At 38.0% G+C, this 24,082-nt stretch overlaps 1 protein-coding gene across 3 annotated transcripts in view; it reads left to right on the top strand.

Annotated features, from left to right (window-relative positions):
• CDH12 (cadherin 12) overlaps positions 1–24,082 on the top strand; it is a 755,267-nt gene that overhangs the window by 139,739 nt on the left and 591,446 nt on the right. For all 3 annotated transcript variants that reach the window (XM_053714614.1, XM_053714612.1, XM_053714613.1), the window contains exon 2: positions 16,422–16,716. In XM_053714614.1, coding sequence (XP_053570589.1) covers positions 16,422–16,716 — 295 coding nt within the window. The remainder of the gene's footprint in view (positions 1–16,421; positions 16,717–24,082) is intronic.

Below are 24,082 nucleotides of genomic sequence, written 5' to 3'. Positions count from 1 at the left end.
CATGGTTTTATTGTGTGTATAGAGGTCATTGTTTTGTAGTGCTTGTCTGTTAAAACTAAGATGGAAATTGTATGTAGCAGGGATAGCCATATATAAGTATGCAGTTTTCAGTTTTGAGAATAAGAAAAGCCAAACATTTTCAGTTATAAATTATATGAAAAAAAATAAAATTAAATATCTACATTTTATATTAAAATCTCATGGTGTTTACTATCCCTTGCCCCCTCTGAGGGGACAGAGAGGATAGGAAGAATTAGTTTTAAACTGCATATGCAGCTTGATAAATAGAGCTCTGTGCAGGGCGCCACTAGAAATTTTGGGGCCCCTTACTTAACCATTGATCAGGGTCCTCCCCCCTTTTTGACATGAATTTTTTGACTAAGTGACTAAAACGTATATGCACTTTATTCTTAAGTGTAGTCAAACTTGGAAATGTTGTAAAGGTAGTAACACACAAACACAGAAACACACAGACACACATAAGGATTCACATATAGACACTCTAGCAGACACACAAAGAAACACACAAACAATCTCAGACACAGACACCCACACAGACACTCAGCACTTGTTTACATTGACCTGACAAGTAATGGGGTAGACTACAGTTTTGTCAAAAAAGGAGATTTACAAGACAAAATATGGAATTCTGATTATCTTTTGTCAAGGAAGATGCCAACTATATGATGACAACAGCATGCAATGGCTGAAAGGAAGGACCCTGAACTGCCTAAACAATAATTTAAAGGTTAAGTGGGGGATTGGTGATTTCCAGAAAGGTATCATTAGTCTCAAAGTCTGTAGAAATATTTGAATAAACAGTAGTAAGGTCAAAATGTCCTAAAAAGGAACAGACAATGGACACACACACACATTCAAACACAAACTTGCACATACACCCAAGGAAACACCCACAGAGACAGCCTCAGAAAACACACAAAGACATACATACTCACTGACATCCACAGAAAACACACAAAGACATACACACACAGAGAGACACCCACGAAAACACACAAAGACATACCTTCACACACACCCTTACAGAGACATCCACAGAAAATGCACAAAGACAGACACACAAACCCTCACAGAGAGATCCACAGAAAAAAATACATACACACTCATAGAGACACTAACAAAAGCACAAAGACATAAACACAGACACCCACAGAACAAATTTCTGCACATTGCCATCCCCTTAATCAACAGTGAGTGAAATGCATGCTAAAATAAATAGCAGAAATTATGAGATCACTTTTTAAAGAATCATATTTGTAAATGTGCAAATAAAAATATTTCTGTGAATTCATGATCTGTCAGAATGGTTAGATGAAGAAAAGTACTTTTGAAAGGTTGACATATGTTCCCCCCCCCCCCCCATTTTCCCCAACCAAGAGCACCACTTCAAATCTGGTGTACAAATGTTGCCATATGTCAGCTGTACTTATGGATTTTAAAAATGCTGTGCTCTATATGGTCTTGGTGGAACGTGTTTAAGCTTTGGCACTAGGTCTCATACAATTAAATCTGGTTAAATGCAGGAGTTAGGCTTGTTTGTATGTATTTCCAAAATAAGTCAGCTATAGTTATAGTTTAAACTGAACAGTGTTAAGTTAACCTGACTTATTTCAAACACTGAGCAATCTTAGCCTGAGAGTATACAATTTTGTGCAGATGTAAAAATCTTAGATATATATATTTATATTTAAATAAAAATCTTATCTGCCAAAAGGGCACCTACCATTTGTGTATTGAGGAGGAAACATTTCTGCATGGTTTTAAATATAGAATTTCTACAGCATTGTCAAATAATCATAAATACACTGCTGCATATTGCTAGAAAAATGTTTTTATGGACCCCTGGCCCCACCACACAACTACCACACTGAAGTTACAATCTGAAATTGCACAAATAAATAAAAAAACATTTACTAAGTAAGTCCTACCTACTCTGCAAATGAAAGTGATCTGCTGTCTGACTCAGGCACACACTGTACAAACTGAAGTGCCAAGTCTGTCTCACACTGTGCATAGTGGTTTAGTGCACACCCAGAAATAAATCCAAATGCTAATGATTTACTCCTTGTAATGACATTTCCCACACTCAATAGCACTCTGTTGTAGCGTCCTCTGGTGGCTGCCAAAATGTAAAAACAAAAATAATATATATTTTTTAAATAATAGTTGTGCTTGCCTCATGGGGCCCCCTGACCTACTGGGCCCCTGACTGGAGTCACCCTATTCACCCCCTGATGGCAGTCCTGGCTCTGTGTATACATGTATGTATTTATTTTGCTTTCGAAGAATAGACTTGCAGATATTTAAGAAAAAACAATCAAAAGAGATGCTTAAGGGAAGTTTATTTATTAAAATCTTCTTCGCCTTCATTATCTAGAGAAAGATGAGGGAACATTTGTTACTTAAATAACATAGGAACTTCTGACACTGAAAAGTCTAGTGAAGACTTCAGCGGGTGTAAATTAATCTTGCCAGGGAGCTAGAAAAGTGAGTGTCAAACAGGACAAAGGGGCCAATTTAATAAAGTGCGGATGGACATGATACGATGTAGCAAATCATGTCCGCCGCACATTGATAAATGCAGACAGCATACTCTGTCAGCATTTATCATTGCACAAGCAGTTCTTGTGAACTGCTTGTGCAATGCCGCCCCCTGCAGATTTGCGGCCGCTAGCAGGGGGTGTCAATCTGCACGATCATATAGGATCAGGCGGATTAATATCTGCATCCTCAGAGCAGGTGGACAAGTTATGGAGCAGCAATCTTTAGACCGTGGCATCAAGCCCCTTCCATTTGGCCCCTAAATATAATAGCAATAATTTCTCTGTTATGGTTTATGTGTTAGTTATAGTTTAAATTGACACGAAACAGCAAATTAATGATAGAGATGATGCATTCAAAGAAAATATTAGCCCAAGAACAATTGTACTGTACATTTTAAAGTTATTTTATTTGAAGACATCTAGTGGCTGTTTACTATAATTGCAGTTTATTCCTTGTATGAATAAAACAGGACGGGAAATCCTGCATTTTGTTTATAAAGTCTACTTTTTATTAATAAAGTAAAAAAGTGTAAATTTTCAGTCTGCAGAAGCAATCTTACAGATTGCAAGTGCAATCTGCCATTAGATAAACATATAAGTTCATTGATTATTTTCCAAAGATTGTAAGGTTAACTTAGATTTGAAGGGGCCAATTTATTATATAGCGGGCGGACATGATTCTCTGTAGCTTGTATTGCAGTTTTAGTGCTCCATGTACTAAGCGGCGAGCGGACAGTTTCTCAACTCGCGAAGCTGTCCACCCGCCTTCGCTACACATGGGCAGCTAATCTGTTTATCCCCTTGCCCGTATGTATCATTACACACTTATCAGAGTGTGTAATGCATGACCAATCACGCGACTGAAGGGGCTGTCAATCACAGAGAGCGAGCAAGCTCTCTGTGATTTTCTCTCGCCACCTCAGAGGGGGCTTAGGGTGTAAGAAGCAGCAGTCTAATGACTGATGCTTCTTACATTGCGGGAAGCAGGCTCGCATATGCAAACCTGCCCTGCAAAGGCTCTGAAGCAGCTTTCGCTGCTTCGTACATGGAGCTCTTACAAGCTAATGGCAGAAGTAAGCTCACTTTTGAATAAAACACCAAGCTATTTCTGTCTGCTTGTTATCTATCTGTCTAGCTAGTGGTAGTGTGGACACCATAACAATATATATATATATATATATATATATATACAGGGAGTGCAGAATTATTAGGCAAATGAGTATTTTGACCACATCATCCTCTTTATGCATGTTGTCTTACTCCAAGCTGTATTGGCTCGAAAGCCTACTACCAATTAAGCATATTAGGTGATGTGCATCTCTGTAATGAGAAGGGGTGTGGTCTAATGACATCAACACCCTATATCAGGTGTGCATAATTATTAGACAACTTCCTTTCCTTTGGCAAAATGGGTCAAAAGAAGGACTTGACAGGCTCAGAAAAGTAAAAAATAGTGAGATATCTTGCAGAGGGATGCAGCACTCTTAAAATTGCAAAGCTTCTGAAGCGTGATCATCGAACAATCAAGCGTTTCATTCAAAATAGTCAACAGGGTCGCAAGAAGCATGTGGAAAAACCAAGGTGCAAAATAACTGCCCATGAACTGAGAAAAGTCAAGCGTGCAGCTGCCAAGATGCCACTTGCCACCAGTTTGGCCATATTTCAGAGCTGCAACATCACTGGAGTGCCCAAAAGCACAAGGTGTGCAATACTCAGAGACATGGCCAAGGTAAGAAAGGCTGAAAGACGACCACCACTGAACAAGACACACAAGCTGAAACGTCAAGACTGGGCCAAGAAATATCTCAAGACTGATTTTTCTAAGGTTTTATGGACTGATGAAATGAGAGTGAGTCTTGATGGGCCAGATGGATGGGCCCGTGGCTGGATTGGTAAAGGGCAGAGAGCTCCAGTCCGACTCAGACGCCAGCTAGGTGGAGGTGGAGTACTGGTTTGGGCTGGTATCATCAAAGATGAGCTTGTGGGGCCTTTTCAGGTTGAGGATGGAGTCAAGCTCAACTCCCAGTCCTACTGCCAGTTTCTGGAAGACACCTTCTTCAAGCAGTGGTACAGGAAGAAGTCTGCATCCTTCAAGAAAAACATGATTTTCATGCAGGACAATGCTCCATCACACGCGTCCAAGTACTCCACAGCGTGGCTGGCAAGAAAGGGTATAAAAGAAGAAAATCTAATGACATGGCCTCCTTGTTCACCTGATCTGAACCCCATTGAGAACCTGTGGTCCATCATCAAATGTGAGATTTACAAGGAGGGAAAACAGTACATCTCTCTGAACAGTGTCTGGGAGGCTGTGGTTGCTGCTGCACGCAATGTTGATGGTGAACAGATCAAAACACTGACAGAATCCATGGATGGCAGGCTTTTGAGTGTCCTTGCAAAGAAAGGTGGCTATATTGGTAACTGATTGTTTTTGTTTTGTTTTTGAATGTCAGAAATTTATATTTGTGAATGTTGAGATGTTATATTGGTTTCACTGGTAAAAATAAATAATTGAAATGGGTATATATTTCTTTTTTGTTAAGTTGCCTAATAATTATGCACAGTAATAGTCACCTGCACACACAGATATCCCCCTAAAATAGCTATAACTAAAAACAAACTAAAAACTACTTCCAAAACTATTCAGCTTTGATATTAATGAGTTTTTTGGGTTCATTGAGAACATGGTTGTTGTTCAATAATAAAATTAATCCTCAAAAATACAACTTGCCTAATAATTCTGCACTCCCTGTATAAATATATATATATATATATATATATATATTGTATTAATGTTTTAAATATTGAAGAAATAAGGGTACAATTTTAGCTTAAATAAGAAACTTCTGTTGCTATAAAGTGCTGGATGCCACCACGTTGAAATATTGGCTTGCCTTATATAATCTATTCTGTTGAGAACAATTAGGGATAGATAAAGGATGTAGAATATAGCAATGTTAAAATAACTATTACATGTTATATTGCAATCTCAAAGTTTTGAGTGGCCCTTTAACTTATTCAGTTAGAATATAATGAAAACAGCTATAGTAGTCTAATTTTTATGTAAATGGAGGATGTGGTTAGGGTAAATTTGTTCCTGGTGATTGAGTGGGGTTCACATCTCCTAAAACTATGGTAATATCATCAGCAGTGCAGAGTATAGGAAAAAGAGACTACTGTAATAGCCCCTATAGAATACAGGAGGTAGCTTCCTTTCATAAGTTATTGATACCAAGCTGGCAATACATTTGTTCAGAGGAACAAGTATGGGATCTAACCCTAAGTTTGTACATTTTCTTTAAAGGGACATTAAACACACAGTATAGCAGGGTCAATAGTCATAAAATTACATTCTCTTAACAGATAAAAGCATGTAATTAGTTTTTACTATTATGCCCCTTTAAGCTGCTATGATCATGCTAAACTATAAAGTTCTCAAAGTAGAGTACAAGTTTACTTGTTATATTGCACACTGTACCAAGTAATATATAAAATAATAGTACTGCACCAAGGATTAATCATCCATGTTATAAAATTAAGTTTCAATGGATGATGAAAATAGAGATTAGTTCATTCCACACTGTCTAAAGAGATCATTTACAATAAACTCTCGCTGCAAATGGCAATGCTGCAGAATTGAACATTCCGCTACTGACAGAGAACCCTTGCATTACACAGTGAAGCGCACTAAAACACTGATCGCTTTGCAAAACTACCATCAAAAAGCATTCAATCCCTTTAGAACATTTCATCTGCACTTTATATTTGTGATGAAGATAACTTTACAATATGGCTCTATTATGATGATCCTTTGAATATCAGATCCCAAGTATTGGTCCGTCTCACTGTGTATAGATGGATATGATAAGGAGGATTTTGTGTAAATATAGAGATATAAGCTAATGAGTCTCTCCTTGGAAATTCATCCCATTTTATTAGGTTGTGGTTTCAATTAGCATAATATAAAAAATATTAGCAGAGTAATTTCCTATACATTTTAATCTTTGCAGCTGCTATAACAGGTCATTGTAAACACATTAAAGGGAAACCAATTTTACAGTGCACTACCCCTTTAAGTACTACAGTACAATTAACCAATATTTTAAACTTGGCTTTGAACTGAGATTTTCTAAGAACTGTCTAAATCACCAAGGGGATCTCAATAGGCACAATTAGCTTCCTAAAATTATGCTAAAATAGTGTAATCTAAAAATATATATCAACAAGGGGATATTGATTTGTATTTTATCACCTTCCAATGTTATATTTCTGACAATATAAAGAAAGGAAAAAAAATGTGCAAAGTGGCATCTGTAAATTAAAATACCAGTAACCATTCACCTGCTAAAAGCCACTCTCTCTTAATGTAGAGCAAATATGGCTTAAAGGGACACAAAACCACACATTTTTATTTTGTCAGACACAAAAACAAAGATACACTTATTTATAATATATATATTTTTAACTATAAGCAAATACTTTTTTTGTTATAACTCTATTTTCCTCTTTATTAATATATATAATATGTATTGCTTCCTTAGGCATAGGTCTAGTTTGAATTTTGTAGATATGTGCTTATTTTTCCATAAGAACATAAGAGCAAATATTCTTATAAATTGGACAACAATAAATATGAAATATCACAATTTTTTTCTACATTGAAGCTCTTGCATTATATGCAAGTTTGAAAATTTCAATAAGAAATAGGTCTCTGGGTGTACTTTTTCAATGTCTTGACAGCCTCAGACAGTGCATTAATGGTTTGCGCTTTATTGGAAACTAGGAATAAGTTGTCGCTTAAAGTGAAGGTAAAGTTTTCCGTTTTTTTCAACTGTATTATATTAGTTATATACTATATAGTCTGATCGCTAACTTTTTTAAATTATTTGAATATATATAATTTTATTAAAAACTATTTGTATTTACGTACTCTGCCATTCTTTACCCCTCCCTCCATGAATTTCCTGGTTTTTCACACTCTTATGTATAGAGTGGTCCCACCCGCTCTATACGTAGTTCAAATGCGTGTTCTCGCTTGCCGGACAATTTGCACATGCGCACACTTCGCCGTATATTCAATTTGCGCATGCGTGACTTTAATCCTTTTAGACCGAAAGCGAGACTGGAGCGAGCTCGGCTTGGAAGGGAGAGGAAGTAATGCCAACGCATGCGCAGAATGTCAAGGAATGCTGTGACGTAAAATGACGGCCGCCTAACGGCCAGACTTACTATTGGCTGATGCAAGAACGTGACCGGATCGGAAAAAAAAAAAAAAAAAAAAACGGGTTGTTTTTGAAACGATGAGAAATCGAGACAAAACAGGTGATAACTAAGTAAATAGAACAAAATAAAAAAAATCATGAATTAAACTACCATTATTTTTTAGAGTATTTACAGAAACAATAATCTAATCGTGCAAACTTTACCTTCACTTTAATTGCTTCTAATGCTTTCTATGGGGAGTGAAAATATTTTCGACAGCCAGACCCTGGGTGCCGATATTGATGTATAACGCGCCATCAAGAACCAGTTGATAAACAATCTTGCTTCCCACAGAATATTTATCGGATTGCGACTTCGCACAAACCTAATTACGGCTCAGTGCAAGCGAGCCCTATGGCTATTCCAAGAGCAGGAGGGTTTTACTTTTGTAGTACATTTTGAAGTGTTCTCCTAGGAGATAGAGATGGTTTCTAATTGGTCTAAAGGTAACTTACAGAAAAAGATAAGCACTTTTGCAAGCTTTGTTGTGTGTCTAGCACAATTTAGTGAATAGTTAACACACATAGAGAGAGAGAGAGAGAGAGAGAGAGAGAGAGAGAGAGAGAGAGAATCTTGGATATAGGATTTCATTTATGAAAGTGACTGCATATTAAATATTCCTAGTGCATTTTTCAGCTTGGCTAAACCATTTTTCACATATTTTTGCATTTATCACCTATCACTTAAGTATTGAAATTGAATTTACTGCTTGTCAGTTAGTTTAGCATGACAAATTGTTTTCTATGCAGATGAGTATAACTTTTTGTTATAAAGCCATATATTAACTGCCAAATAAAAAGGCAAAAAATAAATTACTATCAACTCTATGTTTCAAATGTTATGTAGACTGCAGAAGATAATTGTAAATGGAAAGATCATCCTTCACTCATGCCTGCTTTTAAAGCTATCAAGAAAATCTGTAAATGCATAACAATAACAATAGATTGAGAACTTTTTACCTACTTTCCCTCCATATGGTAATTTAATAAAATATATTCTAAATGTTCTTTTTATACAGCAAATTAATGTTTCTTTTTACTTTTCATTCATTAATTTAACTATAATGCTGTACAAATACACACACACAAACAGTTTTTAGAAATAGATGAATGTTTATATCACACATCTTATTAACCTCATCAGTAAACATAAACTAAAAATATACTTCCCTTACTTGCTTTTAAAATAATTCAATATTAGGGCTCCATGTACTAACCGGTGGGTGGACAGCTTCTCAACTCGCAAAGCTGTCCGCCCGCCATCGCTACAGACGGGCAGCGGATCTGTTGATCCGCTTGCTCGTATGTATCATTACACACTTATCAGAGTTTGTAATTCCCGCCCCTTCATTCACGCTACCAACCGAGCGACTGAAGGGGCTGTCAATCACCGCGAGCGAGCTCTCTGTGATTTCCCCTCTCCACTTATGGCGTAGGGTGTAAGAGTCAGCGGTCTAATGACCGCTGCTTCTTACATTTCGAGAAGCAGGCTTCGTACATGGAGCCCATAGTATATATTTCTCCTTATTCTTTTTTTTTTCTACAATGTCTGTGTTGCCATACAAATTTTACTTATTAGCTATTTATATACTGTATTTAAGGGGCATTACATCTACATGCTACCCAAAAGTTTAATCACTTTGAAGTGATGCAGCATATCTGTAAATAGCTGACTAGAAAATATTACATGAACAGGAGTAAAAAAGGAATATGTTTTAAATTTCTTCAGCTCACCAGTGTACGTGCTCTGTGAGCAGTTATTCTTCAGCTTCTATAATCGGCATGGTGAAAAAAAAACATCCAGAAACCATCATTATCAGTGCTGAATTTGTACTTGCTAATTGTGATCTTGTGGGATTTTACCATAATCTCACAAGATTTCATAAACTTCAATAAATGAGTTGCTGCCTCTCTTGCTAGTCTGGGGACTAACAATCTGATTGGTCCCTTTACAATAGGATGTTGAAACTGATGAAATTTTGCAGTAAAATGCCTTCCTTTTTTACAGAGAGATATTCAGCATTGAGGTAATGCCACTTTAAGATTATTTTATATAAGCTTACACTAGCAACTAGATAATGAAATGCAAAATACCTAAATACAAATAAATGTTTTAAAAGTATTTAAAACAGTACATTTTTTTAATGATTTGCAAAACTAATTGAAACCCTGGTGAGTATGTTTATCTAATACCCCTCAGTTATAGCCAATTAGGACTAATTATAAATACATTTTCCAGTACTGTAACTATTGCTGTTTAGAACATATCTGTTTTAGGCAATTTTGATTGCATTTATCAAATATATGGTGTACTAAAAGATATACATATTCAAAGAAACAAAGCAGGACTTAAAAAAAAAGTCTTAAATGCACACGAAACAGAAACATTTTCTTTCGAAATTCATATATAGCATGCAATTTTAATTAACTTTCCAATTTACTTCCATTATCTAATTTGTTTTGTTCTTTTGTACCTTTTGTTAAAAAAAATATTAAGGAGCAGCAATGCATTACTTGAAGCTGATTGATGACCGCACATACAGTATATGTCTCTTGTCATTTGCTCAACTGATGTGTTCACCTAGTTTCCAGTAGTGATTTGTTGCTCCTTTAACCAAGGATACAAAAACATAATTGATAACAGAAGTAAATTGCAACGTTGTTTAAAATTGTATCTTCTATCTGAACCATGAAATAAAAAGTTTGGATTTTTTAAATATACATACATTTTAAACAGTATTTTGAATAGCAGAGCAACTCCTCTCTAGTCTGCTCAGGGAACACCACCAATCATCTGGAGGAATTAGAAAAAGGAGAGAAGACACTTAAATTGTGCACTGGTTGATTTTCATAATAATGTAATCAAAACACAATACACTCACAAGTCAAGAGAATCTAAAGAAATGGTGAAGTAAAAATTACACTTGTATCATTCAGATAAAGCATGTTATTTTAAACAATGTTCCATATACTTATGTTATCTAATTTGCTTTAATCTCCTTGTATTCTTTGGTAAAGATTATACCTAGGTAGGCAGCTGATTGGGGGCTGCACATATATGCCTCTTGCCATTGGCTAAACCAAGGTGTTCAGTTAGCTCTCAGTAGTGCATTGCTGCCCCTTTAAAAAAGCATGCCAAATGAAGTAAACAAATTTGATAATAGAAGATAACTGGAAAGCTGTGTATAATTTTATGCTCTGTCTGAATCATAAAAGTGAAATTGTGGGTTGCATGTGCCTTTTATGTGTAAAGTTCACAGTCTGGGTGTATTGGCAACATCTCAGCTTGCTCTCCTCTTGGTAGTTGGATCTCTTATCTATGAAAGAATCAAGCATAAAACTAAAGGCTCCAATGTTAAAGGGATACTAAACCCAAATTGTTTATTTCATGATTCAGTTTGTCTTCATTCTCTTGCTATCTCTATTTAAAAGCAGGAATGTAAAGCTTAGAAGACGGCCCATTTTAGGTTCAGCACCCTGGATAGCGCTTGCTTATTGGTGACTACATTGGGTTTAGTGTCCCTTTAACATTCCTGCTTTTTAAATAAAGATAGCAAGAGAAAGAAGAAAAAATGATAATAGGAGTCAATTAGAAAGTTGCTTAAAATTACATGATCTATCTGAATCATGATAGAAAAATGTTTGGGTTTAGTGTCCCTTTAACTGTTAAAAAGTCAGCTAACGTCTAAAGAAAAAGAAAATACATTTAAGAAACATAATATTTTTAAATTGGTTTTAAAGCTAATGTTGATTCATAAATTGCATTGTTTTTTTTTCATGTCTCCTTTTTATTTTAGTAAGGCTTTAATTCTTGTACCCTTCGGACAAGGACTGAAACATTAAAGCTATGTTTATTAAAAATACATTTGGTACAAACTACAATGCAGTTTAGATTACTGTATCTGTTAAAATATGTACGATCACATCATGCTCAAGGCCCCTTGTTTAACAGTGTATAAAATGAATGTATGATTCATTTAAACTGCTTACACATTGGCCACATGCTTATATTGAATAGACAGTACTAATGAAAACAATGTTGTTTAAGGGCTTCATATTAATATGCAGCACACACAAGTAGAAGAAGTAAATGTTGGTATATGCACTGAGGTGCAAACTTCACCAAATTATGTTACTAACTCATCATAGATTTTGACTTATTTCTATTATTATTATTATTATTATTATTGTTATCATCAAAGGGCAATGGAAATCAATATTAAACTTTAATGTTTCAGAAAAAGGATGCAAATTTAAGACTTCAAATTCTGTTATCAAATTTACTTTGTTTTCCCTTGATGTCCTTTGTTGAAAATCATACTTGACAATCTACTATTGGAAGTTAGCTGCTGATCAGTGGATACAAGCAAAGGCCTCTTGTTATTGTCTCACAAGACATTTCAGCTAGCTCCCTGTAGTGAATTGCTGCTGTGAAGCTGGTGTTAACAAGGGCTAAACACTTAGGCCTCGTTTCCTTTTAGATGGTAAAGTTTGAAACTTGTGATAAAACATTTATCTCCATTAAAGTCTATCGCCTAGATTTAAAGTTCTGCGTTAGCCGTCAAAAGCAGCGTTAAGGGGTCCTAACGCTGCTTTTGGCCGCCCGCTGGTATTTAGAGTCAGGCAGGAAAGGGTCTACCGCTCACATTCAAGCCACAACTTTTCCATACCGCAGATCCCCTTACGCCAATTGCGTATCCTATCTTTTCAATGGGATCTTCCTAACGCTGGTATTTAGAGTCTTGGCTGAAGTGAGCGGTAGAGCCTCTACCTACAAGACTCCTAACACCCATGGAAAGGCTGTAGTTAAGAGCTTTATGGGCTAACGCCGGAATATAAAGCTCTTAACTACAGTGCTCTAAAGTACACTAACACCCATAAACTACCTATGTACTCATTAACCGAGGTCCCCCTACATCGCCGCCACTATAATAAATATTTTTAACCCCTAATCTGCCGACCGCACATCGCCGCCACCTACATTATCCCTATGAACCCCTAATCTGCTGCCCCTAACATTGCCAAACCCTACATAATATTTATTAACCCCTAATCTGCCCCCCCAACATCGCTGCCACCTCACTTCAAGTATTAACCCCTAATCTGCCGACCGGACCTCGCTGCTACTATAATAAGTGTATTAACCCCTAAACCGCCGCACTCCCGCCTCGCAAACACTATAATAAATTGTATTAACCCCTAATCTGCCCCCCCCCAACGTCGCCGCCACCTAACTTCAAGTATTAACCCCTAATCTGCCGACCGGACCTCGCCGCTACTATAATAAATGTATTAACCCCTAAACTGCCGCACTCCCACCTTGCAAACACTATAACAAATAGTATTAACCCCTAATCTGCCCCCCCAACGTCGCCGCCACCTAACTTCAAGTATTAACCCCTAATCTGCCGACCGAACCTCGCCGCTACTATAATAAATGTATTAACCCCTAAAGCTAAGTCTAACCCTAACCCTAACACCCCCTAAATTAAATATAATTTTAATCTAACGAAATAAATTAACTCTTATTAACTAAAGTATTTCTATTTAAAACTAAATACTTACCTGCAAAATAAACCCTAATATAGCTACAATATAACAAATAATTATATTGTAGCTATTTTAGGATTTATATTTATTTTACAGGCAATTTTGTATTTATTTTAACTATGTACAATAGCTATTAAATAGTTATTAACTATTTAATAGCTACCTCGTTAAAATAATTACAAAATCACCTGTAAAATAAAGCCTAACCTAAAATACAATTAAACCTAACACTACACTATCATTAAATTAATTAAATAAATTAACTACCAATAACAACAATTAAATACAATTAATTATACTAAACTAAATTACAAAAAAACAAACACTAATTTACAGAAAATAAAAAAAGATTACAAGAATTTTAAAATAATTACACCTAATCTAAGCCCCCTAATAAAAAAAAAAATTAAAAAAAAAAAATGTCCCTTCCCTATTCTACATTACAAAGTAATCATCTCCTTTAACAGCCCTTAAATGGGCTTTTTGCAGGGCATGCCCCAAAGTAATCAGCTCTTTTGCCTGTAAAAAAAAATACAACCCCCCCAACATTAAAACCCACCACCCACATACCCCTACTCTAACCCACCAAAACCCCCTTAAATAAACCTAACACTACCCCCCTGAAGATCTCCCTACCTTGAGTTGTCTTCACCAAGCCGGGCCGAAGTCTTCATCGATGGGGCAGAAGAGGACATCCAGACTGGCAGAAGTCTTCATCCTATCCGGGCAGAAGAGGACATCCGGCCGGCAGACATCTTCATCCAAGCGGCATCTTCTATCTTCATCCATCCGGAGCGGAGCCATCTTCTTCCCAGCCGACGTGGATCCATCCTCTTCAACCGACGCCAAGTCGCCGAATGAAGGTTCCTTTAAATGACGTTATCCAAGATGGCGTCCCTCGAATTCCAATTGGCTGAAAGGATTCTATCAGCCAATCGGAATTAAGGTAGGAAAAATCTGATTGGCTGATTGAATCAGCCAATCAGATTCAAGTTCAATCTGATTGGCTGATCCAATCAGCCAATCAGATTGAGCTTGCATTCTATTGGCTGTTCCGATCAGCCAATAGAATGCGAGCTCAATCTGATTGGCTGATTGGATCAGCCAATCGGATTGAACTTGAATCTGATTGGCTGGTTGAATCAGCCAATCAGATTTTTCCTACCTTAATTCCGATTGGCTGATAGAATCCTATCAGCCAATTGGAATTCGAAGGACGCCATCTTGGATAATGTCATTTAAAGGAACCTTCATTCGGCGAGTAGGCGTCGGTTGAAGAGGATGGATCCGCATCGGCTGGGAAGAAGATGGCTCCGCTCCGCTCCGGATGGAGGAAGATAGACGATGCCGCTTGGATTAAGATGTCTGCCGGTCCGGATGTCCTCTTCTGCCCGGATAGGATGAAGACTTCTGCTGGTCTGGATGTCCTCTTCTGCCCCATCGGATGAAGACTTCGGCCCGGCTGGGTGAAGATGACTCAAGGTAGGGAGATCTTCAGGGGGGTAGTGTTAGGTTTATTTAAGGGGGGTTTGGGTGGGTTAGAGTAGGGATATGTGGGTGGTGGGTTTTAATGTTGGGGGGGGTTGTATTTTTTTTTACAGGCAAAAGAGCTGATTACTTTGGGGCATGCCCCACAAAAGCCCTTTTAAGGGCTGGTAAAAGAGCTGATTACTTTGTAATGTAGAATAGGGTAGGGACTTTTATTATTATTTTTTATTATTTTTTTTTATTAGGGGGCTTAGACTAGGTGTAATTATTATAAAATTCTTGTAATCTTTTTTTATTTTCTATAATTTAGTGGGTTTTTTTGTAATTTTGTTTAGTTTAATTAATTGTATTTAATTGTTGTTATTGGTAGTTAATTTATTTAATTAATGTAATGATAGTGTAGTGTTAGGTTTAATTGTAACTTAGGTTAGGATTTTTTTTTTACAGGTAATTTTGTAATTATTTTAACTAGGTAGCTATTTAATAGTTAATAACTATTTAATAGCTATTGTACCTAGTTAAAATAAATACAAAGTTGCCTGTAAAATAAATATAAATCCTAAAATAGCTACAATATAATTATTTGTTATATTGTAGCTATATTAGGGTTTATTTTACAGGTAAGTATTTAGTTTTAAATAGGAATACTTTAGTCAATAAGAGTTAATTTATTTTGTTAGATTAAAATTATATTTAAGTTAGGGGGTGTTAGGGTTAGACTTAGCTTTAGGGGTTAATACATTTATTATAGTAGCGGCCAGGTCCAGTCAGCAGATTAGGGGTTAATACTTGAAGTTAGGTGGCGGCGACGTCGGGGGGGGGGGGGCAGATTAGGGGTTAATACTATTTATTATAGTGTTTGCGAGGCAGGAGTGCGGCGGTTTAGGGGTTAATACATTTATTATAGTAGCAGCGAGTTCCGGTCGGCAGATTAGGGGTTAATACTTGAAGTTAGGTGGCGGCGACGTTGGGGGGGGCAGATTAGGGGTTAATAAATATTATGTAGGGGTCGGCAATGTTGGGGGCAGCAGATTAGGGGTTCATAGGAATAATGTAGGTGGCGGCGGTGTCCGGAGCGGCAGATTAGGGGTTAATTGTGTAATGCAGGCGTCAGCGATAGCAGGGGCAGCAGATTAGGGGTTAATAAGTGTAAGGTTAGGGGTGTTTAGACTCGATGTTCATGTTAGGGTGTTAGCTGCAGACTTAGAAAGTGTTTCCCCATAGGAAACAATGGGGCTGCGTTGGGAGCTTAACACTGCTTTTTTGCAGGTGTTAGGTTTTTTTCATCCCAAACTGCCCCATTGTTTCCTATGGGGGAATCGTGCACAAGCACGTTTTGCCAGCTTACCGCTACCGTAAGCATTCTTCAAAAATAATGAGTCATAAACATATTATGAATATGTCATATACATGTATAAGTAAAGTAAAATATTTTAACAAAATGCTATATTTAATAAGCTCTTCAAATGTTATAATACTTTTTACTAAAATATACAAGGTTGATATCTTTTAATATGATTTACTTAGTTCCTATTAAAAAAAATCATGTATTTTACAGCTACATTCCGACTTGGACAAAGGAGTTGGCTCTGTGAAGTATACCCTTCTAGGTGATGGTGCTGGAACTATTTTTACCATTGATGACACTACAGGTGACATTCATGCTATCAGAAGCTTGGACAGAGAAGAAAAAGCTTTCTACACATTACGTGCCCAAGCTGTGGATATTGTTACCGGAAAACCAGTGGAACCAGAATCTGAATTCATTATCAAAGTACAGGACATTAATGATAATGAGCCAAAGTTTTTGGATGGTCCTTATACCGCTAGTGTACCTGAAATGTCTCCAGTGGGTATGTACTTATTTTCAGTACCTATATGTTTCATTAGCAATCTATATTACAAATTGTGTCAAATATAACAAATATATTTTTATAATATAAATGCACATCAAACATGCATTTAATTGAACTTCTTTTAGAAGTGCATATTTGTAATAACTGCTGTGGTTTCTGCGATTTAAGAAGTGAAAGAAACCAGGATGATATATCTTTCTTGCTGTTATTGGTAAATGGATCAGATACAGGTTAACACATTAGAGCAGTTTATTCTTAACTGTTTATGTCCCTTTCATTTTGTGTAAAAATTGTGCTTTGTCCCACACTCCCCAGAGAGGCCAAAAAGCAAAATCTGTAACTTAGGTTTTTGAATTACTGTAAATTGCCTAAAAGAACTATTTGATTTGCATGTTACAGAATTTGCTTTTTGGCCTCCCTAGTGGGTATGGGTCTTGTATAAATGATATACAAATGTAATAAATGTTTAATGTTGTTTTAATCCCAATTTAAAAAGCTGAGTTTGACTAACCTCAACAGTGTTTTTTTCTGGACATTTGTCTGAACAGTTTTTACAGGATTTGTGTTTCTGGCAGCTGTTTACCTTAAAATCATAAAATCCATACATCTTAAATGTTACAAAGTAGACTTTTCTCATACTACTAACATATGCATTAGAATATATATCAATTAAAGATCGCTAGAGGAGGGAGGTATATATATATATATATATATATATATATATATATATATATATATATATATATATATATATATGCGTATATATATATATATATATATATATATATCAAAATAACAAGAGTATTGCATTGAAAAATGTCTGAAGTATTGCTTCAGACTTGAAAAAGAAAATTATTCCCAAAGTTTGTCATCTTATAAATGTATAGTTAGTCCAATAAAAAAATATCATTGCTCAATGCAATACTCTACTGCTACTCCAATCAATGTGTGTATATATATATATATATATATATATAAATATATATATATAAGTGGTATATAGGTATAGGTCATGGCAGACAACTGCCAGAACCTAAGATGGTGGACACTAGTTAGACGGGGAGGGGTTAGAAAGCTTTTTTGCGGGAGTCAGGGAGGTTGTAGGGTAAGCGGGATCCTACACTACAGAAAATATTATAAATGTAATAAAATAAATTGCCTTAAATCTTCATACTTGCAGACTGTCTGCAAGTACCTTAGATGATGCACACTAGTTAGAGGGGGAGGGGTTAAAATGCTTTTTTTGGGGGGTCAGGGAGGTTGGAGGGTAAGTGGGATCCTACACTGCAGAAAATATTAATAAAAATAAAAAACATAATTTATGCTTACCTGATAAATTTATTTCTCTTATGGTGTATCCAGTCCATGGATCATCCATTACTTGTGGGATATTCTCCTTCCCAACAGGAAGCTGCAAGAGTATCACCCTCAGCAGAGCTGTCTATATAGCTCCTCCCCTAACTGCCACTACCAGTCATTCGACCGAAGACAAGCAAGAGAAAGGAGAAACTATAGGGTGCAGTGGTGACTGTAGTTTAAAAATAAAAAACACCTGCCTTAAAATGACAGGGCAGGCCGTGGACTGGATACACCACAAGAGAAATAAATTTATCAGGTAAGCATAAATTATGTTTTCTCTTGTAAGGTGTATCCAGTCCACGGATCATCCATTACTTGTGGGATACCAATACCAAAGCTATAGGACACGGATGAAGGGTGGGACAAGGCAGGTGCTTAAATGGAAGGCACCACTGCCTGCAAGACCTTTCTCCCAAAAATAGCCTCCGAAGAAGCAAAAGTATCAAATTTATAGAACTTTGAAAAAGTATGAAGCGAAGACCAAGTTGCCGCCTTACAAATCTGTTCAACAGAAGCCTCATTTTTAAAAGCCCATGTGGAAGCTACCGCTCTAGTAGAATGAGCTGTAATCCTTTCAGGAGGCTGCTGGCCAGCAGTCTCATAAGCTAAGCGTATTATACTCCTTAGACAAAAAGAAAGAGAGGTTGCTGAAGCCTTTTGGCCTCTCCTCTGTCCAGAGTAGACAACAAACAATGCAGATGTTTGACGAAAATCTTTAGTAGCTTGTAAATAAAACTTTAAAGCACGAACCACGTCAAGATTGTGTAAAAGACGTTCTTTCTTTGAAGAAGGATTAGGACACAGTGACGGTACAACAATCTCCTGATTGATATTTTTATTAGATACCACCTTAGGTAAAAAACCAGGTTTGGTACCCTTGAAGAACCTTAAGAACTAAATTTAAACTCCAAGGCAGAGCAACAGGTTTAAACACAGGCTTGATTCTGACTAAAGCCTGACAAAACGCCTGCATGTCTGGAACCTCAGCCAGACGTTTGTGCAAAAAAATAGACAGAGAAGAAATCTGTCCTTTTAAGGAACTAGCTGACAAACCCTTCTCCAATCTTGGAGAAAAGATAATATCCTAGGAATCCTGACCTTACTCCATGAGTAACCCTTGGATTCACACCAATGAAGATATTTACACCATATCTTATGATAGATTTTCCTGGTGACAGGCTTTCGCGCCTGTATTAAGGTATCAATGACCGACTCGGAGAAACCATGCTTTGATAAAATCAAGCGTTCAATCTCCAAGCAGTCAGCCACAGAAAAATTAGATTTGGATGGTCGAAAGGACCCTTAAGTAGAAGGTCCTGCCTCAGAGGCAGAGTCCATGGTGGAAAGGATGACATGTCAGCAAGATCTGCATACCAAGTCCTGTGTGGCCACGCAGGTGCTATCAAAATTACCGATGCTCTCTCCTGTTTGATCTTGGCAATCAGACGAGGGAGCAGAGGAAACGGTGGAAACACATAAGCCAGGTTGAAGGACCAAGGCGCTGCTAGAGCATCTATCAGCTCTGCCTTAGGATCCCTGGACCTTGATCCGTAACAAGGAAGCTTGGCATTCTGGCAAGATGCCATGAGATCCAGTTCTGGTTTGCCCCAACGTTGAATCAACTGTGCAAACACCTCCGGATGGAGCTCCCACTCCCCCGGATGAAAAGTCTGACGACTTAGAAAATCTGCCTCCCAGTTCTCTACTCCTGGGATATGGATAGCTGATAGATGGCAAGAGTGAATCTCTGCCCATTGAATTATCTTTGAAACCTCCAACATCGCTAGGGAACTCCTTGTTCCCCCTTGATGGTTGATGTAAGCTACAGTCGTGATGTTGTCCGACTGAAATCTGATGAACCTCACTGCCGCTAGCTGAGGCCAAGCCTGAATAGCATTGAATATCGCTCTTAGTTCCAGAATGTTTATTGGAAGGAGTGCCTCCTCCTGAGTCCATGACCCCTGAGCCTTCAGAGAGTTCCAGACTGCACCCCAGCCTAGAAGGCTGGCATCTGTTGTTACTATTGTCCAATCTGACCTGCGGAAGGTCATACCTTTGGACAGATGGACCCGAGATAACCACCAGAGAAGAGAATCCCTGGTCTCTTGATCCAGATTTAGTAGAGGGGACAAATCTGTGTAATCCACATTCCATTGACTGAGCATGCAGAGTTGCAGCGGTCTGAGATGTAGGAGGCAAACGGAACTATATCCATTGCCGCTACCATTAAGCCGATTACTTCCATACATTGAGCCACCAAAGGGCAAGAAGTATAATAAAGAACACGGCAGGAATTTAGAAGTTTTGACAACCTGTCCTTCTGTCAGGTAAATCCTCATTTCTACAGAAACTATCAGAGTTCCCAGGAAGGAAACTCTTGTGAGAGGGGATAGAGAACTCTTCTTTTCGTTCACTTTCAACCCATGAGACCTCAGGAATGCCAGAACAATGTCCGTATGGGACTTGGCAATTTGGAAATTCGACGCCTGTATCAGAATGTCATCTAAATAAGGGGCTACTGCTATGCCCCGCGTCTTAGGACCACCAGAAGTGACCCCAGAACCTTCGTAAAGATTCTTGGTGCCGTAGCTAACCCAAAGGGAAGAGCCACAAACTGGTAATGCCTGTCTAGGAAGGCAAACCTGAGAAACCGATGATGATCTTTGTGTATCGGAATGTGAAGATAAGCATCCTTTAAGTCCACGGTAGTCATGTATTGACCCTCCTGGATCATAGGTAGGATGGTTCAAATAGTCTCCATCTTGAAAGATGGGACCCTGAGAAATTTGTTTAGGATCTTGAGATCTAAGATTGGTCTGAAGGTTCCATCTTTCTTGGGAACCACAAAGAGATTTGAATAGAAGCCTTGCCCCGTTCCTCCTTTGGAACTGGGTGGATCGCTCCCATAACTAGGAGGTCTTGAACACAATGTAAGAATGCCTCTCTCTTTATCTGGTCTGCAGATAATTGTGAGAGGTGAAATCTTCCTTTTGGGGAAGAAGCTTTGAAGTCCAGAAGATATCCCTGGGACACAATTTCCAACGCCCAGGGATCCTGGACATCTCTTGCCCAAGCCTGGGCGAAGAGAGAAAGTCTGCCCCCTACTGGATCCGTTACCGGATCGGGGGCTGATCTTTCATGCTGTCTTAGAGGCAGCAGCAGGCTTCTTGGCCTGCTTACCTTTTTTCCAGGCCTGGTTAGGTCTCCAGAACGGCTTGGACTGGGCAAAATTTCCCTCTTGTTTTGCATTAGAGGGAGTTGATGCCGCGCTCATCTTAAAGTTTCGAAAGGCACGAAAATTAGTTTGTTTGGTCCTTAATTTATTAGACCTATCCTGAGGAAGGGCATGACCTTTTCCTCCAGTAATATCAGAAATGATCTCCTTCAGTCCAGGCCCGAATAGGGTCTGCCCCTTGAAGGGAATGTTGAGAAGCTTAGACTTTGAAGTAACATCAGCTGACCAGGATTTAAGCCATAGCGCCCTACGCGCCTGTATAGCAAAACCTGAGATCTTAGCCGTTAGTTTGGTTAAATGAACAACGGCGTCAGAAACAAATGAATTGGCTAGCTTAAGCACTTTAAGCTTGTCAAGTATATCATCCAATGGAGTTTCTACCTGTAAGGCCTCTTCCAGAGACTCAAACCAGAAGGCCACAGCAGCAGTGACCGGGGCAATGCATGCAAGAGGCTGGAGAATAAAACCTTGTTGAATAAACATTTTCTTAAGGTAACCCTCTAACTTTTATCCATTGGATCTATTAAAGCACAACTGTCCTCAACGGGAATAGTTGTACGCTTAGCTAGGGTAGAAACTGCTCCCTCCACCTTAGGGACCGTTTGCCATAAGTCCTGTGTAGCGGCATCTATTGGAAACATTTTCTTAAAAATAGGAGGGGGAGAGAACAGTACACCTGGTCTATCCCATTCCTTAGTAATAATTTCTGAAAACCTTTTAGGTATTGGAAAAACATCAGTGTAAACAGGCACTGCATAGTATTTATCCAATCTACACAATTTCTCTGGCACTATAATGGTGTCACAGTCATCCAGAGTAGCTAAAACCTCCCTGAGCAACACGCGGAGGAGTTCAAGCTTAAATTTAAATGTAGACATATCAGAATCAGGTTGAAGCATCTTCCCTGAGTCAGAAAAATCACCCACAGAAAGAAGCTCTCCTGCCTCAGCTTCTGCATATTGTGAGGGGATATCAGACATAGCTACTAAAGCGTTAGAGAGCTCTGTATTTTTTCTAGTGTCAGAGCTGTCTCGCTTTCCTTGTAACCCTGGTAGTTTGGACAATACCGCTGTAAGGGTATGATCCATAACTGCCGCCATGTCTTGTAAAGTAAACGCCATGGGCGCGCTAGATGTACTTGGCGCCACTTGAGCGGGAGTCCCTTGAGCGGGAGTCAAAGGTTCTGACACATGGGGCGAATTAGTCGGCATAACTTCCCCCTTGTCAATTTCCTCTGGTGATAAATCTTTTAAAGACAGAATATGATCTTTATAACTTAAAGTAAAATCAGTACATTTGGTACACATTCTAAGAGGGGGTTCCACAATGGCTTCTAAACATAATGAACAAGGAGTTTCCTCTATGTCATACATGTTTAAACAGACTAGCAATGAGACCAGCAAGCTTGGAAAACACTTTGATAAATGTAAACAAGCAAAAAATAAAAACGGTACTGTGCCTTTAAGAGAAACAAATTTTGTCAGAAATTGAAAAACAGTGATAAAAAGCAGTAAATCTTTTACGAAATGTTTACAGTGTGTATAATAGACTAACAGAGCATTGCACCCACTTGCAAATGGATGATTAACCCCTTAGTTTCAAAACCGGATCAAAAAAACGATATAAACATTTTTTAACAGTCACAACAAACTGCCACAGCTCTGTTGTGGCCCTACCTGCCCATACGACTTTTGAAGGCACAAAAACCCTTTGTAGAGTTCCTAAGTGTTCAGGGGACTCCTTCAGGGAAGCTGGAAGTCTCAAGCTGCAAAAACTACTGCACGATTTAGGCCTGAAATTAGGCCCCTCCCAACCTGGACTCACAGTGAGAGGGCCATAAAAAACTATCCCTAGGCAAAATCTAGCCAGCCATGTGGAAAAAACTGGGCCCCAATAAAGTTTTATCACCAATATGTAGAAAAAAAAGTTTAAACACTTCCAGCAAACGTTATCTTATTTTCAGTAATGTGAGAAAGTAATAAGAATATTACCTTTTACAGCAAGCATGATACTAGTCGTTATTAAATCACTGTAATCAGGCTTACCTTAAATAAATCCGGTATTAACAGCATTTTCTAGCATATTTATTTCTCTAGAAAAATTTAAACTGCACATACCTCATAGCAGGAGACCCTGCATGCCATTCCCCCAGCTGAAGTTACCTCATCTCTTTAGTTATGTGTGAGAACAGCAATGGATCTTAGTAACAACCTGCTAAGATCATCAAAAACCACAGGCAGACTCTTCTTCAACTTTCTGCCTGAGGCTAAAACAGTACAACTCCGGTACCATTTGAAAATAATAAACTATTGATTGAAGATAAACTACATAAATTCACCACATCTCTCTAGCTACTTCCTATGTTGTCGAGAGCTGTAAGAGAATGACTGGTAGTGGCAGTTAGGGGAGGAGCTATATAGACAGCTCTGCTGTGGGTGATCCTCTTGCAGCTTCCTGTTGGGAAGGAGAATATCCCACAAGTAATGGATGATCCGTGGACTGGATACACTTTACAAGAGAAAAATGGAATAAAATAAATTGCCTTAAATCTTCATACTTGCAGACTGTCTGCCAGTTAGGATGGTGGTGACCTGTGGGGGTGAGTGAGGGAAGAGAGCTGTTTGGGAGGGATCAAGTGGTGGGAAGTGTCAGGTGGAAGGGTAATCTCTACACTTAATCTAAAATCAACCTTAGAAGCTACTTAACATGTGGTGCAGAGCTGTAATTAGTGGCCTTCTAATTACCAAAAAGCAATTTTCTGAACAATGG

This window comes from Bombina bombina, chromosome 5, assembly GCF_027579735.1.
Source record: "Bombina bombina isolate aBomBom1 chromosome 5, aBomBom1.pri, whole genome shotgun sequence".
Classification (NCBI taxonomy): Eukaryota; Metazoa; Chordata; class Amphibia; order Anura; family Bombinatoridae; genus Bombina; species Bombina bombina.
This window is presented reverse-complemented; position numbering and strand designations above follow the sequence as displayed.